We start from the raw sequence: 22,709 nt of genomic DNA, 5'->3' as shown, positions 1-22,709 counted from the left end.
ACTAGCAGGAGGGGACAAAATTTTATCTGGCCTCTGGGGAATGGCCTCAACGGTGTCAGGAGCCTTCTACGCACGCTGCACAATGAGCTGGACAAGCTTGTCGGCAGGTGGAGTAGCCCAGGACGTAGGGGGCCAGGCACAAAAGGCCTGCAGGAACACAGACTCTTCAGAAGTCGGGTTAGAGGGCTGCCAGTTACCTCTCTGTTTAAGAATTTCAAGGATATCACCAAAGGATACCTCAGAGGGTGATCGAGGGGACCCTTCCCCATCATCAAAGTCTGTGTCTTCAGTAAGGGACTTCTCTGTGGAGTCCATGTGCTTCCTCTTGCACAAGCTCTTTTGATGATCTTCCTCAGAGGGAGAAGCTGGGGAAGACAGCGCAAAAGGGGTCTCCTGTGGGAGTTTGTCCTGAGGCCTTTGTGCCCAGTGTCCACTAGGAGTGGCTTATGTATATTGCGGTCCAGAGGAGGGTGGGGAGAGTGATAGCACAGGATCGTCAACTGACGCAAGAGCCTTCTCCATTAGCTAGAAGGCTGGTCCACCTGAAGAGGGGTGGGGACCCACGGCAGGAGTCACCCCTCGCCCAAGTGAGACAGCCTGCCGACCTGGAGTCCCTGGATGGCTGTGAAATGCCAAAGTATGTACACCACAGCTGTATCCTGGGCCGTGGCAAGACTCTTCTGCCACAAAGGCAACTGCGGCTCCTTAGTGAGGTTCATAAAGGGAACTGTAGTGGGGGAAGGCTGTGCTATATCAAGGGGCTTCAAAGGCAATGAAGGAGGAGAGTAAGAAGGGGTCTTTGGTAAAGGGTGATCACCTCCCGAGGAAAGATATGTCCTGGGGGGCGGGATACCTCTGGCCAAAAGCAATTGATCCACAAGACACAACACATCGTGTTCAGAGAGGCTTCTAGTGGATTTCATGGACATGGCTGAGGGAGAGTCAGGTTTATCCAAGAACGGAGCAAGCTCGGTGCCCACCACAGGGGAGGTCTGCACTGAAAACAACCGAGCTGTAATTGTCTGAACTACTGGTGTCTGCACAGAGGAAATCATCGGTGCCGAAGGCATAGTCTTCACCGAAAATTAGGTCGATACCAAAGTGGTTGTCAGCACTAAGGCCTGAGCCGAAAACATCAGTGATGAAAACTGAATGGTAGGTACCGAGAGGGCAGTTGGTGCTGGTTAACTTGCCGGAGCCGAAAAAGGAATGGGTGTCGAAACATCCATCGACGACGTAACAATCTGCATCGACTGAACAGTCAGTTCCGGTAAGGGAGTTTGAACCGAGGAGCTCCTCGGTACCGATGTGGTATGGGGCACACTAGTCGGTGCCGAAGTCGCAGATGGCGCCGATGGCCTCTGTGCCGAAGGTCTAGGCACAGAAAGTGCTGGAGCTGAAGTCGTCAAATCCGAACTGGAAAGCTTAGCTTTCTTAGGTCTCTGTTCCTGAGAGTCCCCAGCTGGGGACAAAGGAAGAGACTTGGCCTTTTTTTGTTCATCATTCTTTTTCTTATGGGGTCTTGGAGGGGTTGAAGCCTCCGACCCAGAAATAGCCTCTGAAAAGGGAGATTTAAGTAGCCCCATTCAGTAATGATTTATTTTTCCTTTCAATTAACGTCCCATTAGAGAAGTTCTTACAAATCCCGCAAGGCGGGTCAACTGTTAAGTGAGGCACACCCAAGCAGTACACACACAGGGGAATGTGCATCTGAAGTAGGTAATTTATGGCTACAATCCAAACATCTTTTAAACCCTGGACTACATTTTTTATCTGCCATGGTTAGAAGGAAAGGAGGAGAAACCAGACAAATACCAGCAATGGTACAAGAAATACCCGAAGGTAAAAGGGGAAAGGGGTTTACCAACGATAAAAAAAGGAATTACCTCATGGTAAGAAGAGAAGAAGAAGAGTTGAAAAGGATTTGAAAAGGTTGTTACTAAATGCAATAAGGTAAGAGATAACTATCCAATAACTTTTTTGTGAAAAAAGCTGTCTTAGAACTTGGGTATGAAGAAAAATATTGTACTTTGCTCAAGAGAAGTAGCTTGACACAACCGAATGGCGACGGAGCAAACGAAATCTGAAGTAACAGGGTGAGGGGAATTCTGGGTAAGAGTTTAGCTTGAGAGTTTGTAGCTGGCGCGAGCTTGGAAGATGGCGGCCCAGTTCCGAGGTTGGAACCGACTACCCACACGTAAGGAATGAAAGAGGATTAACAATATCAGATCAGGTTCTACATTGCATTTTTTGATTGCTGCTTAGTCTATAAACTCCAAGAAAGGTCCAGGCAAAAGGAAACAAAATTCAGTCCCTATGCAGTGTTTGTATGAAGGCAAAAAGGAAACTGTAGCAATGTGATAGTATATGAACAGAGTAACTGAGTTTAGGCCCCCTGCTAAAGAAAAGCAGTGGATTGTCTTTGCAAGGATGATGAAAGTAGCAGCCAATATGGAAAAAATAAAAGAAAATCCTGGAGTATATCAGTATGGTGTGGAGAATCTACACACAAAAGTCCAAGACCTGGAGGAAGGAAAGTAGTGTTACGAGCTAGTGTTACATACTGATCTGCTGATGACACATGGCTCTATGAAGAAAGTGCAACAAAAAAAAAAAATATGAAGTCATGGTTTTGGAGCCCTTTGCTTCAACAACAAATCCACCATTGAAAGTAGTAATAAAATGTCTGTTGTCCGAGTAATTATTTCCTAATGTAGCCAGCAACTAGCCATTACTCCAGCAAGGAATAGAAAGCTCACAAACTGGTTAAGTGCAATTAACTCATAAATGTTTGTCCACTATTGATGATTTTGACTGTAGGTGCCCAGTAAGTGTGAACAATATGCTGAAAGTGAAAGCTGGATAAAAATAACTAGAATTAATGTTTGGTATTGTGGGTTGGTGCCCAGTGGGAAGAATGGTGAAGATATTGGGCTGAAATAGTGACATAAAATATGCTGGAATTTAAAGTAAAGAGAATGAGTATTGATATAACATAAGGATTCATGTAAGGCTGAGTGAACTTTAAACATGAATACCACTAAGTAGATTACCTGATGAAGAAAGACAAGTTGTCAAGAAAGCAAAGTTGTTATAAGGAGGGAGTGGCATGGGAGGGGAGGAGACAGCACATATTGTCTTGGGGCAGTGTAACTGTAGTTTGCTTGTTTAGCTAATTTGGGGGTATTTAAGGATGGTAAGAATGAAGCATCTAAAGTGATTGGTTGAGTTATTCATTTTTCTTTCTCTCTACATTTTGTCAGGATATTTTCAGTGGAGGCGTAAGGAGAAAGACTTCCAATTATTTTTATTGTAGGAACAGAAAATACAAACTTTTTTACATAGTATAGGCAGCAAGGAGTACTTGCAGATAGAATGATAGTTACACCCTTGAAGATAGGAATAAAAACAATTACATATGGAAGTAACAATTTGAACAGAAAATCAAGATAAAATGTTAAGGGGAAGAAGCAGAAGCAAGATAAACATAGAAAAGGTAAGCATAGAAGTAGAATATATGTATAGATGTCAAGGTGATAAGGCACAATTTAGGGATTTAAAGTTTATAGCTTTCTGTCTAACTAAAGCTATGTAGGAGACTGACTTTTTTGCACTGTCCTTGCTCCCAGTCAGTTCATTTGCTCCCATCACTGGACTGCGAGTTGACTGAGACGGTCTAAATCCCTAATTTGTGCCTTATCTCACCATCCATACGTATACTCTACTCCTATTTAGACCGCCATCAGTGATGGTTTGAGGTTTTTCTGCTTATACCTTACTTCCTGCATACACCCAGCAAAGCATTAGAGAGAGGATATGCAGTGGGCTGACCAAGGGGACGATCCCCTTAGTTCTGCAAGGGGCATTTCCTCCAGGTGCCCCTGCCCCAGTAGCATTAGTGGTGATTTCTCCTATGTCTGCCAGAAAAATCGCACCGACTCTTGCACCCCATAGTGTGCACCTTCCTTCCTAGGGAGAGGCGAGTGAGCCACTCCCCTTCACCCCCCCACCCCCATTTGGCCTGGCTGCTCCAGTGCCAAAGCTACTAATTCAGCCCCAGTCACGTGGGTCTCGGAGCTCCAGCCCTCTGCACCAAGGAGCTAGGCGGGCAAGACTGTTTTTCAAAATATATTTTAAGGAAATGCTAGCAAGCATTCTACTAAAGGTGATAGACATTTAAAAGCAGAGATTAAGGATTACACATTGAAGAAGTAATTTAGGAAGACTGAGAAAAGTTAAGCCTTAAGGTGTAGAAAGTAAATTTATTAGTATGAAGTTATCACGTTTGCCTGACAGGTATAAAATATACTTTGTTTTATAGAATGATGTAAAAATCATTGGAAATATTCTAGAATATCTCTGAATTGATAATGTTAATTTGTTCTCAAAACGATGAATCACATATGATCATGTGATAGGGTATTAACAGCATACAGTGTTTTGAATATGGTAAATCAAAAAACTCTCTGAAGAACTTTTTTATGTATTATGTTTTGTATATAGTCTTGCAAATTATTTTAGATTTATTTTGTTTGGCTATAAACATGAGTTGGAATATACTGCACAACTGATAAGAGAAAGTCTGTTATAAAGTTGATGTGGAGTATGATAGACCAGCATAAAATAGAAGATGGAATAAAAGGGTAATACTATAAATATTTTTCTCATAACAGCAGTAAAACTGTGAAATTAAAAGAAAAAAGTAATGTAAAATCTACTTTATATTTAAACAGAAAAAAAAATGTTAGTAGTCTTACATTCTCTTTGTAGAAGTGGCACTGTATTGAGATGTTCATTTCTGTTTCGGCATATTGTAGGTTTGATCAAGGTAGTGGGGATTTTGAACAGCGACCTCGTGATCAGCGTCGAACTATATCCAGCCGTCAAGGACAAGACTTTGAGCAACGAGAACAGTTTGATGATTCGTAAGTATTGAAATGCATAATTTCATAGCAAGACCAATAGTATTTGAATGTTTTCATCTGAGCTTTCTGAATCAAAAGTATTTAGGATTGGCTCTTACTGTGCTTACCTAGAGTTGCAGAGATGCTTTTGTATATAAAGAATGTGAAAACATTCAATCAGTCTACTGTGCCCTGTTTCAGAATACCATATCAAGGTATACAGCCAAGAATGATAGTTTGACCAGCTTTTATAGTTTCCTATTTCTCTTTGTCCTCATATCAGTACCTTCTGTATGTCAATCTTTACCTTTTCATTTCATAGCCATCTGTAAACAAGCAGTTTCACATTTGATCAAAGTGTTCTCACTTATCCATTCTCTTTTTTTAGGCTTCTTTACTGCCACTTCTGTGAGCTCTGACTTTATCTTTTTTGTTTATGCCAATTCATTTATTTAATCTTCACTCTTGCCATTTTGTATGGAGTAGATCATCAGTATGAGAGCTATGCACGTTGTATTGTGAGACATGAGACTACACTGCATTTGGGTGGGTGCCAAGGTGCAATAGTATTGGAGATGGTTATATGAAACAAAGGCAATGCAGGGGACAAAGTCTCCTGCAATGTCTGTGTAGGCTGCTGCTCTCCAGAGATAATGTTTCCATTAGGTTTGTATGATTGTTTTCAGCCTTTCATACAGTTTTGATTCACAAAATGGCATTCATAGCGTCTGCCTTCCATATTTTTGCCCTGGTCCCCTTTGTGTATACAGCAAGAGTGCAAGAGGAAACATCTGGACTACCCATGGAGTCTCCCACTTAAGATACAGATTTGGATGAAGGGAAGGTTCTCCATGATCCTCTCCAGAGTATGCATCCTTCAGCAAGATTTTGGAGATGATGAGGCAGAGGGGATCATGGCCTGCAGACTCCACCTCCCTGCAGAAACTTTTCTTAAAGGACGCCTATAATTCCTCTTTCCTGGCAGCATTGGTAGTTCCCCCCTGATAAACTGCTAGACGTGGTCTGCAACAGTGTGTGGAAGGAGCCTGGCATAGTGGATCCTATCCCCAGGAAGCTTCATAGAGTACTTTGTATCCCCAAAATAGGTCACACTGGAGAAGGGGCCTCTTGTTCACTCCATAGCGGTTGCTGTGTCCACAAAGAAGGCCATCCCAGAGAATGCGCAAGCTGTCTATCCACCTAATAAACTTTCTAGGGTAATTGATAGATTAGGGAAAGTGGATCTATTCACTCGGTATGTTCTCTGTTAGAGCATTGAATTACATGGCATACAATGTTCAGTTTCAGAGAGAGAGTGCCAACAAAGCATCTGAAAATCTGAAAGAATGGTTAGCCAGAGAGCTTTGTTCACATTTGGAGATACAGGTGGCAATGAAGAGTACCATTTCCGTGCTGCTGATGCAACTCATACATAAAATGAGAGATGGTGCAGCAAGGGCTGTGACTATGAGATGACAGGCCTTGATGTACCTTATAGATTTCCCAGACCACTTCAAGTTGACTTTTCATAATGGCTCCTTTGGTAATGCACTGTTTGGGCAGAAAGTCAAGAAAATATTGTCTACATGTGAGCAAGAGGGCAAAGCAGTCATTGCTTTGGTAATTAAGTTCACTACCCTGCAAAGAATTTTTCAACATAACCAAAAAGAGACAAGGAACTTATTGTTTTGAAAATCCCAGTAGCCCCAGAATAGTTAACATTAAGATGGAGGCAGAGGGAATTTCCGGTCTGGATGCTGCCCCAGATAGAAATGGTCGTAACACACAGGGAAGCAGGGGATCCTTTCAGTGATTTTGCTGCTGTGATCCCTAATGGTTTGTCCAACTGCTACACACTGGAAACCATTGGGGGATAACGTCTTTACACAGTCCTGCATGGCTGGCCATCACAAGGGATTCATGGGTAAGGAGAATCTTATACAGGGAGTACTTGGTTCCCTTTTTCACAAGGCCTCCAACACACACTTCCCAACCTCCATCAATGTCACCCAGACAAAGGGAAGCAGCTTTAAGGAAGATCTAGAGCCTCCTCAACAAGAGGACCATCTAACAGATTCCACCACACCAGAAAGAATCTGGGTTTTATTCCAGATTATTTAGTGCCCACAAAGACCAAGGACCTCAGGCCAGTGCTCCATATGCCTGCTCATTCACTTTGTAAAGGAGTGCTTCTGGATCGTCAAGATACATTCCATCCTGCCACGCCTTCAGGCAGTGGACTGGATGTGCTCTGTGTATCCTCAAGATGCTTATCTTCATACAAAGGTAGACAGGGCATATTCCCTTGCTTCCATATCGGGGCCAATCACTGTCCATTCCAGGCCCTAACATTTGGTCTCACCACAGCTCCCCCACCAAGTGTTATCCAAATGCATAGCCCTGTTGTGGCTCACATATAATGTCTGTGTTTGTGGATGTTCCTTGTACTTAGACGACTGGCACCTGACAAGCCTCATTTGTGTATCAACTTCTAATGGCAAGACATTACTTCTTTCAGACATGTCTGTTTTTGGGGATCACTGTAAACTTGACTGTATCTCAGATGGAACCCTCACAAGATTTGATCTTCACAGATTATCAGCTGGATGTTCCACTAGACAGGATTTCCACAGTAGCTTCTGAGGTTTCATTTCTGCTCCTGCAGGACCAGTCATTGGTGGCTGTAGTCCTCAAGGTACTAGGACTAATGGCTTTTTTGATACAAATTTATGTCCTTCCATTTCACTGTTGCAATATGCTTTACAATAGGGGTCCCTTGCGAAGGGGTCCCCAACGTCCAGCCAGTATACCAAAGCCTTTAGGTTGCTTTGAGGTACGCCGTATATCACACGTATGCTCCCCATATATAATGTAGGGCATAAAGGTGATGTCTGGGCATACCATCCTCAGAACCTCTTTGCTGCCAGTCTGAACTCCATCGTTTGATTGTCAGTCTGAATGCCCGCTTCGTTGCTGGTTCACCAAACTGTTTCAGATAAATGCCCCATTGGGGTTTTTGCTCTTATCTTTTTTTCCGTTTGTTTGTTGCTTGTGAGGTTTCATGCAATCCAGAAAGGATAAATGCCAGTGCGGGACAGAGAGTCCTTATAAAGACCATCACAAGCAGTGCTTATTTTGTCTCTGTGATTCCTATGACCATACTACTTGCTCCATTTGTCAGGCTTTCATCCCAAAGACTCTCCATAGTTGGTTTTCAGCTTTGGCCTTGTGTTTAGACAACCAATGTCTTAAGCTTTTAGTGAAAAGACACTATGGAGGGAATTTCCCACTCTGAGGGTCAGCCATCCGTGAAGAAGGCCAAGAAGGCTCAGACTGATTCTTCTGCTGTACCGCCTCAGCCAGACGTCTCTCCCAAGGCTAATGAAAGCCTAGAGGTTTGCCTGGCTCCTCCACTGGATTCCACTGCCTTGACCCCTTCGGAGGCCAGTAATGCATTCGACCTTGTGCACATCCCTGGAGGCTTCGTAGATGTCCGCTCCAGATATTCATGGGGAACCGCAGCAAATTATTACCAAAGGGCCTAGGGGTGTTCCTAAGATTCTGGTTAGAGAGGAAGTTCCAACTATGATTGTGGAATGTCATGAACCTTCTACGTTTTGCAGTGCAGACATCCATTTGAAAAAGAAACAAAAAAAAGCATGTTTCTTCTACTCCTGAGGACCCTCAGAGTGAATGGCAGAGTTTCACTCAGGATTTGTTTAATGCCCTTTTGGCTTTGAAACCTCCTCAAGGAATCTCTCTTTCTGCTCCACATTGCTCCTCTTATAAGGCCTAGGGAACAGAATTCATCTGAGGAAGAGGTGGATTCAGATGAGGAATCCCTTGCTTATTCATTCCAGATTCCTCCCCCTTTAGATCGTAGTTCTGAGGAAGTGGAGTCTACTAGTCCCGTCCCTCCTTTTGAGGAGATTTCTTTTGGGGACACAATTTCCAGGATGATATTTTTTAAAGGAGATTATGGTCATGTTTCTGAGGTGCAGAAGAGGTATTACGAGCTTCTGCAAGTGGACTCTCCCAGACCTTCTGCTGCCCCCTCCTGTTTTGTCTGCCTTGTTGGATGCATTTTCTACTGCGTCTCAGGCTTCACATTCCCTGCCCCCCAAAAAATCTGATAGATTTTGCAGGGACCTAAGGATTGCAAATTAATTTATAGATGTCCTTCAGCTGACTCCTCTGAGGTTTCTATGGCATCTGACAAGCCATCTCAGTTGCTGCCTTCTACAAAGCTTCTTCCTTCTGGTAAAGACAGTAAGGCTTTGGAAAGTCTAGGTAAGAAGGATTATACCTCAACTACCTTGGCTTTTAAGGCCGGCGGTTACCAGACCAGTCTGTCCAGATGTATTTTGACTCTCTTTTCACAGGCCTGTCGGGTTTTTTTTCTGACCTTCCTGTTTCTGAAGGGAAGACTTCTGCTCTTTCCTTGTTGGGGACCACTTCTCAGGTGGCATGTCATTCTGTTAAGTGCAGCTGTGATGCACCAGATGTTTCTTCCAGAGCTGCTGCTTTTGGTTCTGTAATGAAGAGATATTCCTGACTTCAGCTTCAACCTTCGCCTGATATCATCAAGGCCAAGTTGATGGATGCTCCTCTGGATAACAAACACTTTTCTGGTGCAGCTGCTTCTGTTTTGCTTAAATCTGTCCAGGATAAGGGCAAGGCTTTTCAACAATTTAAACATGTTTTTATTTTTCATGTGCCTAAGTTTCAAAGAAATTACCCTAATAAGCCAGCCTTTGTTTGTAGGCAGTCTCACTCTCCTCCCAAGGGTAAGAAAGATGGTAAAAGGGCTATTTCTGCTAAAGCTACACAGACTCCTGTGACCCAGAAATTTCATTTTCCTGGTGCTGTCTGATTATACTGTTCTTCTCAGCCACATTCCTCTTTTTCTTTCCCTCTCTCTTTGAGTTCGGTTAAAGATTATTCAGTGTTTATGGGTTCTTTTCATTGTCTGCTTAGGGAATTACATGGTCTGGAAATCTCGTCCCCCTTTTAAGGGCATTCCTTAGCTCCTCAGGAGCAGTTAGCTTTTTTCCAGGGGTGCTTTGGAACCTTTGACTCCGGGGACTGTTCTGCAAGTTCCAGTTTTTCAAAGGGGGAAGAGGGTTTACTCCAGAATGTTTTTGGTTCCCAGGAAATAGGGCACTTGGAGGCCCATTCTAGACTTGTTTCATGTGAACACCTTTCTGAATGTCCCTTCAGACTGTTCCCTCTGCCACTTCCTCAGGCCCTTTTAGTGTCTCTGGACCTCAATGATGCTTAACTTCATATTCCTATTCATCCTCTTTTCAGGAAGTTTTTACGTTTTGTTGCTTCCTGGCATTTTCATTTCTCTGCTTTGGCCTTTCTACTGCCCCAAGGGTATTCACCAAATGCCTGACTCCTGTGATTGCTTTTTGCAGGCTAAGGGGGATACAAGTCTTTCCCTACTTAAACTATCTCTTGCTTCAGGCATCCTCTCCAGAGATTCTACTGCAGCATCTTCACTTTGCCATTTCCCTTCTGCAAAGCCTGGGATTCACTATAAATTTCCAAAAGTCCTTTCTGAATCTGGGGTGCAGGATCCAGACTAATCCAATGCTGGCATCCCTGCATCCTCCCAAGGCTTTAACTTTCATTTCATTCTTTCAATCCCTTCTTCCTCTGGCCTTAAACACAGCAAGGGAGTTTCTGAAAGTTCTAGGTTTTATGACCTCACCATTCCCATGCTCCCTTTTGCCAAGCTCCACATGAGAAAACTTCATTGGTTTCTAAAGTCAGTTTGGATTTCATTCTCATCCGGTGGACTTAGATGTTCTTCATTCCACATTGCTGCAGTCCTAACACTTGGGTAGTCCGCTGTCCCAGTCGGCCCGAATACCAAAGTATATGGCTGACGTCGGTCAAGGCGCATTAGTCTGACGTCAGGACGTCAGGGTACAAATGCGCATGACCGACGTCATATCCTCAGTCTTTTTTGCCGCATGGTCCGATGCAGAAGCAGTTTTGCGAGTGCAGGTTGGCGTTCTGAAATTTTCTGAAGTCGGAGTTTCAGACCGAATCAAAGTTGGCTAAGTACCCGTTGGGAATATTTTGGTTTTTTCTTGCCTCAGTATTTAACGATGTCAGAAAAAGTGAATAACTGTATTTCTTGTGGGAAACAGATACCTCATAGGGATTACCATACCTTGTGTATACCTTGTTTAGGGCCTGAGCACGCCGTTGTTGGATGTCGCTCTTGTGCTAGATTTAACAAACGCACTATAAAGAGAAGGTTAGACTGTGCCAGGTTAGTTTTTGGGAAGCGTTGTAATTATAAAATGCCGTCGGATGCTCCGACGCCCGCTTCGTCCAAAAAGCGCAAGGACAAAGCAGCAAAGCCTAGGTTGGAAGAACCGTCAGTCCCGGATGTCGGTTCTTTAGAAGGCTCAGTGGAGCCGGAGGTTCTGCCAGAAGTTTCTTTGGAGTCTCAGGGAGAGACTTTACTGTTACAGGATGTGTCCTCTCAGGAGGTAGGCCAGGCTGAAGGGGCTTCTCAGGTGGCTGTTCTCCCCTCTCTTCCTAAGGTGGTTAGGCCCTCCCCTTCTGTTTCCAAGGCTTCTTTGAGAGGCAGGCCAGGTTTAACTTCAGTGGGGGTCTCTCCTAGTTCTTCAGGATCTTTGCCTAAGAAACATATGCTTAAAATGGCAGAAGATTTGATTACTATGATTAGAGGTTCTATGCCCCCTCCTGATAAGAGGCCTAGGGTGGAACCTGAGCTTGAGAGTTTTGAGCAGTGTTCGGAGGCTTCTGAGTCTTCGCTGAAGACTTGCAGGAGTATCCTCCTTATTCTGATTCTGATGTGGATGATTCTACTCCTTGACTTCTCCTCCTGAGGATTTTTCTTTTTCAGAGACTCTTCATTCCATGAGGGAGCATTTTAAATGGGAAGGTCAGGATTTCTCTGATTCCAGGAAGAGGCTTAGGGAATTTTTGTTTTTACCCCAGCATAGGCCTTTAGCTATACCTCCTGTTCTGGATGTGGTGGAAGATGTTTTTGCAGAGGCTTCCCTGGACCCTGATTCTTTGCCTCCTGCCCCAGTTAAACCAGATAGGTATTATAGGGTGCCTGAAGCTCATAAGTATCTTTTTAAGAGTCCTAGGGCAGACCCGGAAACTGTTTCTCAGGGGCCTAAAGGTGTTAAGGCTTCTGTTGTTAAAAATCCTGTTCCTCCTGATAAAGAGGCAAGGGCTTTGGATAGATGGGGAAAGAAAGTGTATACTTCTTCCACTTTAGCCATGAGGGCGTTGAATTGCCAGTTTCACATGTTAAAATATCAAAATTATCTCCTTTCACAATTGAAGTCTAAGGTGGATGCTCTGGCGGAAGGTATTGAGTGTAAAGAGTTGCAGGATTTAGTTCATGTGTCTGAACAGGTGGGTAAGCATTCCTTGCAATGTGGTTTTGATGCTGTGCAGGCCTCTTGAGGGTGGCTGCCACTGGTTCTGTTCTTCGTAGGCACGCCTGGCTGAGGGATCAGAATTTAGCTGACCATGTTAAGACAAGGATTTTGGATGCTCCGTTACAGTCTGACGTGTTGTTTGGTTCGCCTGTGGAAGCAGTTTTAAAGAAAATGGAGGACAAGGCTAAGTCTATGCAGACTGTTAAAGATTTTTTGCAGGTTCAGCCTCCTAAGTTTAGTAGAAATTGGCCTACTAAGGGATGGACATATCCTGCTTATGATTCCCAGTCTAGGGGTAGGTCTAGACGTGGTAGGGGCAGAGCTCAAGGTTCTTTTAGGCCTAGAACAGGGAGTTCACCTGCTCAGTCTTCTGGTGAGGGCAGGGGTCAGTCCTTTCGTAAACAGACCCAATGACCTGCCTTTTCAGCTGCCAGTACTTTCTCGTCTGGCAGCACCTTTGGGAGGAAGGCTGGCTCTTTTCAAAGAAAATTGGAATTTAATTGCCCAAGACAGATGGGTATTGGATATCATTCACCACGGTTACAGGTTTTATTTCCATGCCTTGCCTCCTTTCACAGGCATGCCAGACATTCCTCCTCTACAAAGAAAAGAGGCTCACAAGCAAATTTCTCCGTTACTCCAAATAGGGGCCATTCAGCCGGTTCCTGTGCCAGAAAGGGGCCTAGGATTTTATTCTTGCCTGTTCCTAGTACCAAAGAAGGGGAACACGTGGAGACCAATTTTGGATTTATCTATCCTCAACACTTATCTGGACATTCCCAAGTTCAAAATGTTGACGTTACAACAGCTTTTACCTCTGCTAGGCAAAGATCACTGGATGGTAACTTTAGATCTCAAGGAGGCTTACCTTCATGTGCCTATCAGACTAAGTTGCAGGAAGTATCTGCGTTTTCGAGCTGGGAATTCCCATTATCAGTTCTCTGCATTGCCCTTTGGCTTATCTACTGCGCCCAGAGTATTCACAAAGGTTCTGGCTCCAGTGATAGCTTACTTCAGGCTAAAAGGAATACAAATCTATCCTTACTTGGACGACTGCCTGATTCTGGCTCAAGAAAAGGAAGACCTTTTACAGCATTTGGAATATGTGATAGCAGTGCTAAGATGCCTAGGGTATTCTGTGAACGAAATAAAGTCCAGTCTAGTACCCTCTCAAGACATGTGCTTTCTGGGTGTGAGACTGAATACAGCAACCCAGATGGCCTTTTTAACCCCAGACAAACAAAAGAATCTTTCCCTTTACTTCCATCAACTATCTCTTCAGCCCGGGCTGACTGCAAGGACAGTCCTTCAAGCCGTAGGGTTCATGGCATCTTGTATTCTGGTGCTTCCCAATGCCAAACTGCATATGAGGAAGCTGCAATGGTATCTCAAAAATGTATGGACACAGCACTGCCAGGATTTGGACACTGTCATTCAAATAATACCTTGCATTCAAAAGGAATTTTTGTGGTGGGCTCAGGAATGTCACCTAAACAAGGGACTCTCTGTGACCCGGCCAGAGGCGAGTCAGATTCTAACGACAGATGCCTCAGACATAGCTTGGGGAGCTCATCTGAATGGAAAGTGGATACAAGACAAGTGGCCTGCCAGACTACAGCATCTACATATCAACATGAAGGAGATGTTAGCAGTCCAGTTTGCATTAATGGCTTTCAAGGAGTTACTTCTTCCAGGGCAGGTGTTGATTCTAACAGACAACACAACTGCCATGTGGTACATCAACAAACAAGGGGGAACACATTCTTACCCGTTATGCAGGCAAGCAATGATTTTATGGGAGACTGCGCTCAGCTTGCAACTAACTCTTCAGGCAAGGTTTCTGCCGGGAGCACAGAACTCCTTAGCAGATGTGTTAAGCAGACAAATCATGGATCCCCACGAATGGAAACTGGATCTTCATGTATTTCGGAAATTGACAGTGTCATGGGGAACTCCAGACATAGATCTGTTCGCTTCTCCACTAAACCACCAGCTGCCAAAGTTTTGCACAAAAGGTTTCATCACACAGCTTGGAAAGTGGATGCTCTTTCTTTCAGTTGGAAAAATCTTCATGTGTATGCCTTTCCACCTCTGCCTCTTCTCCCAAAGGTGCTCCTAAAGGTCAGACAAGACAAGCCAAGGATGATTTTAATAGCTCCAGATTGGCCTCGGCAACACTGGTACCCATTACTGAGGAGTCTGGTAAGGAAGCCTCCATGGCCTTTACCTTTGATTCCGCACCTGTTGTCTCAGAGGGACGGTCATCTACTCAATGTCAAGCTTCACTCTCTTCATCTAACAGCCTGGCATATTCTGTTTTGAAACACAGCAGGTCTCAACTTCCTCAACAAGTTTTAAATGTGATTATGGAGGCCAGAAGACCTAGTACAAGGAAGGTGTACGCGGAAAAATGGAAGAGATTTTTATTTTGGAGTGCAGCAAAGAATTTGGAGATTTCTGAGCCTAATTTGAGTGTGGCTCTTCAATATCTTACTGAGTTATTGGACAAAGGTTTGTCTTTCTCTTCCATTAAGATTCATGCTGCAGCAATTTCAGCTCACTATGATTGTGACCCACCATTGTTTTCTCATCCTTTGTTCAAGCAATTTCTTAGAGGGGCAAAGAATATAAGGCCCCCACGTAGAGCTCCTACTCCTGCTTGGGATCTCAATTTTGTGTTGGAGAAACTTACTCTACAACCTTTTGAGCCTCTGCTACTGCTGAATTGAAATACTTGTCATGGAAGACTGCTTTTTGTTGGCCATTACTTCTGCAAGAAGGGTTTCTGAATTGCAGGCCCTTATGGCGGTTGAGCCTTTTTTTGATTTTCCATAAGGATAGGGTATCATTACGTACTAATCCTTCCTTTATGCCTAAGGTGGTTTCTAGTGTGGCTTTAAACCAAACTATTCATTTGCCTACTTTCTATGCAGATCCCCAAAATAAGGGGGAAAAGATTTTGCACACTTTAGATGTACACAGGCAGTTGCGTTATTATTTAAGCAGGACTAAGGATTTTAGGCAGTCTCAGCAGTTGTGTGTTTCTTTTGCTTTGAGTTCTCAGGGAAAGCCTGTGTCAAAACAAACTATTTCTAAGTGGATTGGGTTTTGCATTGCATTTTGTTATTCCCATCATGGCAAGGAGATTCCAGCTGGGATTAGGCCTCATTCCACTAGGGCTACTGCCACTTCAACAGCATTTCTAAGGGGGGTGGCAACTAAGGATATTTTGGAGGCAGCTACTTGGAGTTCAGTGCATACTTTCTCTAAGCATTACCACCTTCCTCTCTACTCTAAATCTAGGGCTGGTTTTGCCACAGCTATTTTGCAAGGCATGTTGACAGCTCCTGCTTCTTTATGATTTGCCAGCCTCCCTTACCTCTGCTTTGGGATTCTACCCAAGTGTTAGGACTGCAGCAATGTGGAATGAAGAACATAGTACAGTTTTGTACCTACCATAAATGTAGATGTTCGAGGATCCACATTGCTGCAGTCCAATTTACCCTCCCTCCTTCCCTCTGTGTTTAGGGGTGGTTGTGTGGGTGAGGTTATACTCTTGTAATTTTGTATATATTGTACATATATTTGGTGCAGGAGTGTTTGGTGTTTTTTGGTTTTGGCCTTATCTTTTTAGGGTCTTCTGACATCTGGGGCAAGAAAAGACTGAGGATATGACATCGGTCATGCGCATTTGTACCCTGACGTCCTGACGTCAGACTAATGCGCCTTGACCGACGTCAGCCATATACTTTGGTATTCGGGCCGACTGGGACAGCGGACTACCCAAGTGTTAGGACTGCAGCAATGTGGATCCTCGAACATCTACATTTATGGTAGGTACAAAACTGTACTTTCCTCCTCTTCCATGCCTCAAGCTGGAATTTCAGTGGTGGATTCAGCACTTAATTGTCAGTCTAAGGCACCCTTTTCATCCCTCTTTTCCCCTCTCAGGAGCTGTTCACAGACATTTCAGGCGTGGAATGGGGGCATTCAGCTCTCTAAAGGAGCAGGATTCTTGGTCATCTCAACAAAAGAAAGACCACATCATTGTCAATGAAATGAGAGCTTTTCTGCTGCCTCTTCAAGCTTTTCACCATCTATTCTCCCCAGAACCTCTTTAGGTGATTACAGACAGTACCCCAATGACGTATGTTAACAAGCAGGGGGGGTGGGGATAAGATTTTGCATTCTTTGCAGGTTAGCTGTTCTAGTGTGGGAACTGGCTATCAGTTCAGAATATTGTGGCAGGCCCCCTGAGCAGGTCTATGACATAATTCCGCAAGTAGATGCTTCACAGTGATATGTTTCTGGACATGGTCCACCAGTGGGGTACTCCTCAAGTAGATCTGTTTGCCTGTACTCTGAACTAACTACTTCCTAAGGGGATGTTTCTTTATGCATTTCCTCCTCTTCCCCTCATACCAAAAGTCCTGTTCAGAATAGAACAGGATGTTCCCACAATCTTGCTGGTGATTCCCTTTTGGCCCAGACAGCATTGGTTCCCTCCTCTTCTGTGTTTAGCCAAGGGCAATCATCACTTGCCTCACATGGTGGATCTACTCACACAAGACAAGGGATCTCTCATCCACCCTCACCTTTCCATTCTTCAGCTGATAGTGTGGGTGACAGTATTTTGATTCCATACAGACTATTTTTTTCTGAGGACTTGCTTAGGTTCCTGCAAGGGAGGCCACTAACCCCACAGCTAGGAAATCCTATTTATCCAAATAGAAGAGGTTTTCTGTTTGGTGGTGTTTTCTTAACCTGGATCCACTTTCCATGGATGTTCTTTTGGTTTTCTCTTACCTTATTTTAAATATTGCGATAATTGATCACGGTCTCCGATTTCCAGACAGAGCCTAAATGTGGGGAACAGATCCCCAAAATCTGTTGATAGGAATACCCTTTGTGAAACCACTCCCATTTGCAACTGTAACCCCGGACATGTCAACCTTCAGATGTAGGGGCACCACTTAAACAAGACTATACAAGGATTACAGAACATGTAAGAGGCTAAGGCCTCTCTATACATAAATATACTTAAGATAAGAGCATTTCAGGCATCTCAATGTTCCCTAAAGGTATAATTTCCATACAGTTAGGGTGATAGTATGGTATATAGACAAGAAGAAACCCAAGCCTACTCATTATGCAAAAAAAAAAAACAGCAAGAGTATGTGAATGTGCAACATGTAATAGCTACTCACATAACTGGGTCTTTCAACATGAGTGTGGCAAACTGTGCAGACATATCTTCCCCACAAGTGGTTTCCCAAAATCAGAGAGGCATGTAGCTTGTTCAGGAAATGGAGGAGGTCACACTTTTCCACCTTTTCCCCAGTTGCCAAAACTTTTATGGAAAGCCAAGTTTTTCTTAAGGCTCGGCTCATTCTGCGATAGTACCTTTCTAGCTCTGCCAGACTTGGCTCCCTTTGCCTCAATTGAAGGAAGAAACCCCTTCTACTACAGAGGCCATCTCTGCTAAGTCATCCATCTGGGCAGCCTCACCTTGGACATTCAATACCACCTCTGATTGCTTGGTTTCTTCATTTCCAATAATCTGGAAACCTTAGTTCCTTCTAGATGTGATTAAACTCAATACACCTTCTCAGAAGCCCTCTACCAGGAGAAGCTGTAAAGGAAAATGGGGAAAAAAATGTGTCTGTCGGCAAGATAGAAATGTTCACTGTTCTCTTCACCATTAGATCTTCGTATCGCAGTACCTTCTTATGTTGCTCCTTGGCTTCACACAGATCCTTGGGAATCTTCCACTCTAGACCTCTTGTAGCCAAACCATCTCTAGCCGTGGACCTGAATTCTTTGCTGAAAAGTTTAACAAGACTTCCCTTTGAACCAGAAAGTTCTACTGAGCTTAAGTTCTTATCTTGGAAGACTGCCCTGTTGGTGGTTATTAGTTTGGCCAGAAGAGTATCTGAACTTAATGCAGTATCCTGACAGTACCGTAAATTGTTTTTCACCCGGATCAGATATCCCTTAGGACAAACCTGTCCTTCATGTCCAAGGTAGCCACACAGTGTCCCAAATATGACAAATTCTTCGTGTTTCACTGTTGCAGTCATTACAGTTGGGTAATCCTGTTGGCAGGTTGCCCTCAGTCAGCCTGAATTCCAAAGTCCTGGGTCCTGCGTCGGCTCTTCCCTGATGTCAGGGGTATAAAAGAAGCAGCCGATTCCATTTTCTTCAGTCTTTCTTGCCGCGCGGTGCCCAAAGCAGAAGCAGTTCGCAAGTGCCAGTCGGCCGACTCCTGAGATTTTCGTGTTCGAATTTCAGATCCGAAGTCTTCATTAAAGCTAAGTACCCCTTTGGGGAAACTTTTTTCTTGCTCCAGACCGATGTCAGAAAAAGTTAATAATTGTATTTCTTGTGGAAAGCAAATACCTCATAAGGACTTTCACTCCTACTGTATTCCTTGCCTAGGCCCTGACCATAACATTTCAGGTTGTCGGTTTTGTGCTAGATTCAACCAACACACTACAAAGCGTCTGTATGATTTTGCATTAAACTATTTTGGACGCAGGTTTAATTATCTAGAAATGTTGTCGGATAGCCATCCGACAACCGGAGTTCACAAAAAATGCAAAGAAAAAGAAAAGGATAGGCAACTGAGGCCCAAAGCTGACGACGAAGCTTCTCCTAAGCCAGTCGCCGGTTCTCAAGTGAGCACTTTCGCAGCCCCTGATGCCTGCTACTTTAGAGTCGCAGGCCACTACCGACTTCCACGTGGAGTCGGCTATGCCGCTGGAAACTCAAGGTATTGGAGCCTCGGACACTTCCTTCAGATGGGTCAGGAGTCGCTGAGTCGCTGAGCAGGCACCGGCTTCTGAGTGTGTTTTCAGGCCTAAACATCTTTACATTAAACCGACTTCAAAGGCAAAGACTAAAGCAGCTTCAAAGACAAAGAAGCAAATTCAAGAGCCACGTGGACAGGCCTCCATGCCCAAAAATCAAATGCTCAAAATGGCCAAAGACTTGATTACCTTGATCAGGGGTACCCATCCCCCACCTGATGAGGCCTAGGCAAGAGACAGGCTATGAATCTTCAGATCAGGTTTCTATTTCTTCTGATCAGGAATATTCTCTTCCCCCCTATGAGGATTCTGATGCTGAAGAATCTATTCCTTCAGCTTCTCCTCCTGAAGACTATTCTTTTGGGGAAACCTTGCATACCATGAGGGAGCACTTCCACTGGGAGAGCCAAGATTTTTCAGAATCTAAAAAGAGACTCAGGGACTTCCTTTTACTACCTCAACACAGGCCTGTAGCCATTCCACCTGTGTTAGACATTGTAGATGATGTATTTTCAGAGTCTAGTCTGACCCCTGACTCCTTACCTCTAGCTCCTGTTAAGCCTGACAGATATTACAGGGTTCCTCACTCTCATAAATTCCTTTTCAAAAACCCTGCTGCAGACCCAGAAACTATTTCACAGGGTCCCAAAGGGGTTAAGGCTTCTGCTGCAAAAAACCCTACCCCCTCTGACAGAGATTCTAGGGCACTGGATAGATGGGGGAAAAAGGTTTACACATCTGCTACCTTGGCTATAAGGGCCTTAAACTGTCAGTTTCATATGCTGAAATATCAGCAACATGTCATGGCATTGCTTAAACAGAAAATGTTGTTAAACTCTGAATGTGCAGAAAACAAGGAAATGCAGGATATATTGCATGCAGCTGAACAAGTTGGAAAGCATACTTTGCAATGTGGTTTTGATTCTCTGGAGGCCTCCTGCAGGGCCGCACTTACAGGTTCTGTAATTAGGAGGCATGCATGGTTAAAGGAACAAAATCTGCCTGATCATGTCAAAGTTAAATTATTAGATGCACCTTTACAGCATGATACTTTGTTTGGTGTTAAGGCAGAAGAGGTGTTAAAGAAGGATGGAGGACAAAGGTAAATCTGTGCAAATTGTCAAAGATTTTTTTACAAGTACAGCCACCTAGATTTAGTAGACACCGGCCTACAAAAAATTGGTCCTTTCGCGCCTCAGACCTCTGAGGGGGCAGATCCAGACGACCTAGAGGCAGATCTCAGCTGCAAGGTTCATGCAGGTCAAAGCAGTGGAGTGCTTCTACCTCCAAAAGTGGAGAAGACAAATCACAACCTTAAAGGAAACAGTCCCAGTGACTTCCCCCTGCCTGCGCCAAGCACCTATCTCCTGGCAGCACCCTTACGGGGAAAAATAGCACTTTTTTCTCAAAATTGGCACATTATAACCCAAGACAAGTGGGTTCTAAACATAGTGTCACACGGCTACAAGTTCCACTTCCATACCCTGCCAAAGGCAAATGGTTGGCCAGATCTGCCAAAAAATCTATGGCAGAGGCACAAAAACAAGTGTCATCCCTCATGGACATGGGGGCCATCCAGCAAGTACCAGAGCCAGAGCAGGGACAAGGATTTTACTTGAGACTGTTCTTGGTACCCGGAAAAGACAAAACCTGGAGACCAATACTGGACCTATCTATCCTAAACACATTCCTGGACATACCAAAATTCAAGATGTTGACCTTACAGCAGCTTCTGCCCATGCTGCGCACTAAGGATTGGCTTGTGGCTTTAGACCTAAAAGAGGCATACCTGCATGTCCCAATCAGACAATCATGCAGAAGATACCTCAGATTCAAGGCTGGCTCAATGCATTACCAATTCTCTGCACTGCCCTTTGGCTTATCTACTGCTCCCAGGGTCTTTACAAAGTGCCTGGCACCAGTAATTGCATTCTGCAGACAAAGAGGAATGCAAATATATCCTTACTTGGACGACTGCCTAATTCAAGCAGAGAACAAGGACATTCTTCTACAGCATCTGGCGTTTGTGAAAAGACTTCTAACATGCCAAGGGTACACAGTCAATGAAAGGAAATCAAAAGTAGTACCCTCTCCAGAGATAATATTCCTGAGTGCAAGCTTAAATACAACTGCCCAGATGGCTTATCTCACGCCAGACAAAGGCGACTGACTACCTATTTCAAAATAATGGCAACAAAGGCCCAGTTATGTGCAAGAAAAAATCTGCAGACTTTGGGCTTCATGGCATCCTGCATCCTACTAATTCCATATGCAAGACTGCATATGAGGAAACTTCAATGGTACCTAAAAAGTGTTTGGACTCGACATTGCCACAGCCTGGAAACAATGATGAATTCTCATTCCCTGCCTTCAACAGGAGTTTCGATGGTGGGCAAAGGCTTGTCACCAGAACAAGGGACAGCCATACACATTACCCCCAGCCAGGCAAAACCTAACAACAGATGCATCAGATTATGCCTGGGAGGGCCCACATGGCAGGAAGATGCATTCAGGGCACATGGTCCGCAAACCAAATGCATCTACATATCAGTCAAAAAGAGATGCTAAATGTTCAAAATGCCCTGGCATCCTTCAAGGACCTACTTCATCCGGGACAACTACTGATAAAGACGGACAACACCACGGTCATGTGGTATATAAACAAGCTGGGGGGGGGCACACATTCTTACCCCCTTTGCAGACTAGCCATGGCTTTGTGGGACACAGCGTTGACTTAACCAAGTACATCTGCAGGCACAGTTCCTGCCAGGAAAGGAAAATACTCTGGCGGACAAACTAAGCAGAAACCTCATGGACCCCATGAGTGGCAGCTGGATCCACAAGTCTTTCGCATGATAACAAGGAATTGGGGATTCCCGGACATAGATCTATTTGCCTCCCGTCACAGCTTCCAACTAAAAAGATTCTGCACAAGGACTTATCACAGACGAGCATGGAAAGTGGACGCCCTATCTTTCAGCTGGAAAAACCTATCAGTATATCCTTTCCCCCACTGCCTCTTCTCCCCAAGGTACTCCTAAAGGTCAGACAGGAGAAGCCAAAGATGATACTGATTGCCCCAGACTGGCCCCGTCAGTACTGGTACCCAATCCTAAGGAACTTGTCTCAATGCCCAGCTTGGACCTTACCTCAAATACCCACTCTACTGTCCCAGCAAAACAGTCAGATCCTGCACAGCCAACTCAGGACTCTAAACCTGGCAGCATGGCGGATAATGTAGTCATACAAAACACACTCAGTAAAGCTGTGATGGATGTCATTTTGGAAGCCAGAAGGCCTAGTACTAGAAAATCTTATGCTGGAAAATGGAAGAGATTCTGTGCTTGGAACCAGGCACAAGGAACTGATACAGCTATACCAAATATCCCTCAGATTTTGCAATACTTAACTGAGATGTTGGACAAAGGCCTATCTTTTTCATCAATTAAAATTCATGCCTCTGCCACCAATCTTTTCTCATCCTTTATTGAAACAGTACCTCAGAGGAGCCAAGAATTTAAGGCCTCCAAGGAGATCCCCAACACCTCAACTACATC

At 44.2% G+C, this 22,709-nt stretch overlaps 1 protein-coding gene across 3 annotated transcripts in view; it reads left to right on the top strand.

The window, feature by feature from the left end:
- The window catches only part of WDR33 (WD repeat domain 33), a gene marked incomplete at its 5' end in the record, with an annotated part of 1,521,229 nt that overhangs the window by 1,322,861 nt on the left and 175,659 nt on the right, over nucleotides 1-22,709 (top strand). For all 3 annotated transcript variants that reach the window (XM_044070565.1, XM_044070566.1, XM_044070564.1), the window contains 1 exon segment: nucleotides 4,818-4,925. In XM_044070565.1, the coding sequence (XP_043926500.1) occupies nucleotides 4,818-4,925 (108 nt within the window).

This window comes from Protopterus annectens, chromosome 4.part1 (assembly GCF_019279795.1).
Source record: "Protopterus annectens isolate FY-2018-M chromosome 4.part1, PAN1.0, whole genome shotgun sequence".
Classification (NCBI taxonomy): Eukaryota; Metazoa; Chordata; order Ceratodontiformes; family Protopteridae; genus Protopterus; species Protopterus annectens.
The sequence above is the reverse complement of the archived record's forward strand: the minus strand, read 5'-3'. Positions and strand labels throughout refer to the sequence as shown.